This window comes from Pithys albifrons, chromosome 12 (genome assembly GCF_047495875.1).
Source record: "Pithys albifrons albifrons isolate INPA30051 chromosome 12, PitAlb_v1, whole genome shotgun sequence".
Lineage (NCBI taxonomy): Eukaryota > Metazoa > Chordata > Aves > Passeriformes > Thamnophilidae > Pithys > Pithys albifrons.
The window spans coordinates 5,836,732-5,842,731 of NC_092469.1; the positions used below are offsets into that span (position 1 = coordinate 5,836,732).

At 42.1% G+C, this 6,000-nt stretch overlaps 1 protein-coding gene across 1 annotated transcript in view; it reads left to right on the forward strand.

The window, feature by feature from the left end:
* The window catches only part of LOC139677397 (neural-cadherin-like), a 62,314-nt gene extending 57,670 nt beyond the window's left edge, over positions 1-4,644 (forward strand). Inside the window, exon 33 of the mRNA XM_071567321.1 lies at positions 2,691-4,644. Within this exon, the coding sequence (XP_071423422.1) occupies positions 2,691-3,074 (384 nt within the window). The 3' untranslated portion in view covers positions 3,075-4,644. The remainder of the gene's footprint in view (positions 1-2,690) is intronic.
* Positions 4,645-6,000: the final 1,356 nt, after the last annotated feature.

Sequence of the window (6,000 nt, forward strand, 5' to 3'; positions counted from 1 at the left end):
GTAGCTCCAAGCACCTCAAAGAGCCTGGTGTGAACTGTTCCTCATGGACAGGCTCTTTTGAAGGCTGCTCCTGACAGCAGGTGTTCACACCTGACTTGTTAGCGAGGGGAGGTGCTGCATTCTGCTTCTCTTAAGCCCTGAAGCATGTGGTGGTCATGGAAGAACCTTTCTGTATTTTTCTGTTCTGGAGAGAAATACACTAGTGAACACAGGCTGTGTTTACACTTAGAGTAGAGCAGATTATACTCAAACAGATATTATTAACATTTCTGCTTGCTGCTTTAAGGCTTTCAGCATGTCAGCTGAAGACAGAGCTTTGAAAGAAAATTTGTAGGTATTACAGACGAGTAGTCTGATAGATTATTTACTCACCCACAGATGTTTCCTGTGTTTAAAAAAGGTAAGAAGGTTAATTGTCACCTTTGAAACAGCATTTCATGGATTCAAGGAGAGGTGTGACTCTGCAGAGGTAATAACAGTCATGGCATCAATGTGATGGGTCAAAAAATGTCAGTGATTTAAAATAGTATTAAATTTGACCTGTCCCAAAATTCCAAATATCTTAATGAATTTTTAGTTATAAAATATAGAGTGTTTTGCAAGGCCACCTAAGAAAATACTCTTACTTGTAGAGAATCCTTATTTTCTTGGTGAATTCACGGGAATATAATAAACACAGGGATATTTTCCATGTGATAACAGGCAGCTATAATAAATCCTGTTTTCCTTAACCAGATTAACTTCCTCTGCGATATTTTGCAATTTTACACCCAGAAGGTCTCTTTAAGGAAATCCATAGTTACTGTATGATATGTTTAATTACTTTTGGAGACTTCTTAAAATACACTCCTTATTTTAAGCAGAAGAATCAAATTAGTGACTTGATGATCTTCATCTGAGGCTATTACTCTGCCTGAAGAAATAGTGCTTGGAGTGAAGCTTCTCTGGGTTCTCTATACTCTTCCTGTTATTCAGATTTAACAGTTACTGGGATTGCAGCTAAAACTTTTCAAGCTAAAACCAAACATTGTCTAGATAAAAAAAAAGCAAAACAACCCCCCAAAATACCCAGAATTATGCCACCTTAATTGTGTTCTACTGTTACCTTAACAAAAGGATCAGGAGGGCAGTTGGACAAGAGAGTTTTGGTTTTGTACTGTTGACAGAGGGTAGAGCTGTGGGGACAAGAGGCTGTCCTAAAAAGAAATTTCTGCATCTGAAATAAATAAAACTATCCCTCAGAGAAGCTGGGAGTTCATAAATATTGCAGGAGGTCAGTGCACTGTTGAGTACACACTGGACTCAACACATGTTGTTAAAAGCCAGCTCTGGACCCAGAGGCAAGGGTTGAGTTGGGCTTGTAGGTGCCCAGCTCAGAAGGGTTTATTGCCATAAGAAATGTGTCATTTTAATGAATAACAGCAGTGAAGGATGATTTTAATATCACCCAGTTCACTGAGGGGATGATCCTCAAGTCTGTACTGGAACAAATTCCCACTTAAATTGCTTACAATGAAAAGTGTCCCTGATATGGATTCCCCTGGTAGCTGACCTGCTGTACAGTGCTCGGAGTGCTCCTAGGCCCTTATTTAGAATGTGTCTAAGACAGGGATCTGTACTGTAGGGCTCACTGTTCATCATCATCAGTATTTAGTCTCTGGATGAATAAGAATAAACAGCCCCTGTCCCAAATCCCCACCTTGCCACTTACACAACTTCATGATTGCAGGTGTGTTTTTGAGGCCACTCTCTGTCTCCAGTTGAAATTCAGCAAATCTCACTGATATTACTTGGGATAATCTCTTACGAAATGGTTATACACAATTCCACATGTGGGAGAACAAAAGGAATCTTTGGCAAGTGCTGATTCCACAACTCTGTCACTGATCATTCACAACCAGAATTTGCAATACAAAAAATTATGTTTTTGCTGTAATGAACTCTGCCTTGCACAGCCTGTCAACATTCTTCTTTGGTCCATCCAGGGACACAACCTTTGGGTTGTGGGAAGGAGAAGGACTGCTGTGGGACGTGATTCATTTATTTCTTTCAGGTGGCACAAAGACTCTGATCAGTGAAGATAATTAACTGTTGGCATTGGTAGCTTTAGTGCCAGAAGTTGCAGCACAATTCCCAGACACCGTTCACTGCGGCTGTGCCAGAAGGGAATTATTTACTTTTTTGGGATGAGGTAGTTGATCTTGGTTTTTACAGTTGTGCCAATTCCATATAACATAACCAGCCATTATTCCACAGATTGATAAAATTTTATCAGAAATCACAGTTGCACTGTTTGAACTACTACTGCTGGAAGATTTCTTTAACATGCTGTTTGTGACTGTTCTTTCCCACCTCTGCCAGATTTGGTGTCAATGTTTGGTGATGGTAAGATATTCAGATCTGAATTTCAGAACAAAAATTGGAGCATTTCTGTCATGTCTATTTAGCTTCTGATATGAAATCAGACTTGATTTTGCCCCTAATCATAGCAGTGCAGACTGCACAGGTTTCCTGGGGTTTGGCTTTCTTAGGTGTGTTGCAGGTGGCAGAGTCAGCTGAACCCCCCAATCCTCCAGGTGTTCACACTGAATGGACTGGCTTGGGATCATTCCTTCTTTATTTCCACTAGAACAAGAACTTTTGGGACCTCTAGGTGATACTAATTTGCTGTGACTGGTTTCTCACTCCAGGATGCCTACAACATGGCAGAGCTGCAGGTGTCTGTCCAGGCCAGCCCAGCCTATTCCCTCTGCAAGAGGCAGCGGAAGGGTCTCCTCAGCACACAGAACCAGCCCAGAACAGCAGCCGCAGGAGAAGCCACTTTTCCCAGCGCAGACTTTGGTCAGTACCTGTCAGGTGTGCTCAGAGAGGCCGACTGGCATGGGCTGGCCGGGCCCCGGGACTCGCTCCGGGTGTTCTGCACGGAGGGAGCTGGATCGGGAGCCGGCAGCCTGAGCTCGCTGAGCTCCGCTGGGCTGGAGGAAGGGACAGTCTATGGTGACATCAAAGAGTGGGGACCAAAGTTTGAGAAGCTGAGTGAACTGTACTCACAGAGAGATGCAGGAGATCTGTAGATCATCGTCTCCTGTTTTCAGTTTTGGAAGCAAGGGTGAAGTTTTTCATGCTCCTGCTTTGTATTACCCCCCTCTGCCTTTTTTCCTTGTTACAAGGATTCAGATTTGCTGAAGAGCCACACTTGGCAGCTAATTGAAATATGGGAAAGAGCTTAATCTTGGGATATTCTGAACATATACGGGTTTGGATATAAACTTACTGGGAAGAATAAAGGGAGAAGTTGGGGTACTTAGTCATTCACATACAGTGGTTAAGATGTATAGTTGTTGTTTTTTTTTTGTCACTGAAGGATTTGAGCTCCCAGCACACAGCCTGAGGTGTGCCCAGAGCCCGAGGGAAGTGTGCTGGGTGTGCTGCTTCAGTCGGTGCTTTAGAGTTACTTGAAGAAAAAAAGCACATTGCCTTTCTGTTGTGCAAATCAAGACCATGCTGTTTGATATCCCCCTTGTTCCCTGGAGGGAGCACCTGCTCACTGAATATGGTTAGGTGAGAGTCCATGGATCCAGCTAAAGGAATGAAGCAGATGGATGGTGATTTGAACTTCAGTTATAATGCAATGAAATCCCTTTATGCTGTCATACAAATGCAGAAACTGGATTTAGGCACAACACATCCAGCCAGCTGCTTACAACTAAATACTTTTCCTAAGGAAAAGGCCAGGTAGGAATTTCAGAAGCAAACGCTGCAGTTCACCATAATCTCTCATTTTTAATGGGCTACTAAACTGAGCCTAAACTACGGACCAGCCTGAACTATGTCATTTGAATCTACAATCGTGTCCCTCCTGTTTTTCTAAAGATTCTTTGGCAGAAGCATTGCAGGAATTAGGTTTGAGAGGCTGAAACAGACTGTTCTAAAGAAGCACTGACCAGCTGTGGTTGTAGCCAAGCAATGCCATGCCAGGAGGAGCTGACTGGGGAAACAGATGCATTTCCTGTGAAGAAAACCTTTAGATATTGCCTAACTAGGCAATAGGATATCTGAACACTGAAGGGCTTTCCTATAAACGAACTTCACAGACCACTGGGACTTCCAAACATAAAATCCTGTGATAAACAAAACTCTGGGACAGAGAAACACAGGTTAAAACTAACAGCAGTAGCAGGAATAGGAAAATTATGCTCTAAATTATCAGTCCTTTTTTCAGACTATTTAATGTCCAGCTACTATGCTGGATTTTTCTTAAACTTGACAATATGTGGAAAAGAGAAGGCACCACAAAATTAATTTTTTTGAGACCACTTATACAGCTAAATGGAGTACAGTGCAGCAAACCCAGTATCTTAAGCTGTGCTGTTTATGTATTATATGTAAATTATATCTATTATAATATGTAAACTATATATATGTACATTATCTATTATCAGATGATATAATGAATATATCCTAGATTCTAATAATTTGTTTCATTGAAACAAAGCATGAAACAATGTATTGCAAAAGACATTAAAACTGCTCTGCTCACAGTTGCATCGGTAGCTTGTTTTGGGAAGTCTGGCTTTTATTTTTATACTGTATTTAAATAGGTGAATGCCAGCCCCTGTATTTCATGATCTCAGCAGTCATGAACAGGATATGGGAAATTAAGTAAGTATGTAACATGCACAAAAATCTATTCCTTCCCCAAAATGCAGTAATTTTTTCTTCATACCTTGTGTTCTTCTCATACCTATGGACATGCTGTTGCTTTGGCTGGTTTTAATTTAATTTAGCCTGTAAGCTCCTTGGGGCCAAGACTCGCTTTATTTGCCTGTGAAGTGTCCTGCTTATCTAAGGCACTGTATAAATAAAAACCAGCCTTCTGCACAGGGTGTCTCTGCCTTGCTTGTATTTAAGGTCAACTAAAGTGTGGACTGTTGAATTATTTCTCTCAGTTTTGTTCAGATACTTCCACAGATGTGAGTCACAGGTGCTGTGCTGCCTGAAAAGCTTCTAATGGAGGTCTGGACTCAGGTTCTGGTTACACACTTCAAGGACATGTCACCATTTTGGGGTTTCCCCAGGGGGGCACAGACCTGCTCCCAGAGGCTGCGATGTGGAGATCTCGGTCCCAGGTGTCAAAGCTGTTCCTCCAGCCCCGAAGTGCTGACCTGGTCCCTGGGGGAGGGACAAGCCCCAGCACAGCTCTGTACCCTGAGAGCCCTGCAGGGAGGGGGGGGTCACACAGAGCAGCTGCAGAGCTGGTGAGCTTGAGATGCCTCAGTGCTGTTCCCGATGTTGCTGCTCTACTACTGCCTCCTCCCCCGTTCCAGCTGTGGCCCTAATTTGTAACCAAACATCAATAGTAACACCCCCAGCCTCGGAGCTGCCTCTGTAATCACAGCCAGCCAGGCCTTTTACAGAATACACACTATAAAACAAAAGGGCAGGAAACATTTCAAAGCTGCTCTAGGAACTTGTGTCGATACAATCTCAGTAATAGGACACACTCATTTGCAGCTGTCACGCCCTATTAAAGCCTACTCTTCCTCTTTGCAGAGATTACTAATTAGTTCACTTAATTTATCTTTTAATTTGCATGCTGCTCTTTTAATTACTGTGCAATTGCTGAAATCATATCCTCACTTGTTCTGCATTTACACAGACACAAATATGTCAATGCCTCTACAGAAAGGCTTAGCCCAGCCCAGCACTAACAGCTGGCTGCCCCTGGAAAGCTGTGCAATGGGTCAGGGGGGAAGAAAAAACGTGGAATAAAAAAAGTCATTGGGTCCCTAGGTACTGGGATTTTCAGTAATCTGGTACTTTTATTAATCTTCTTCCATGTTCTTTAGAGACTTTAAACATGTAGTAAGAACATTTTATTTAGTATAAAATATTTGTAAAGGTCTGAAATTTAAATAATCATGTGGATATTAGTATTTAATCTGTTTGCCTGTCAACTACATTAATCTTTGTGGTATTCCCCTGTTAAAATAACATTCC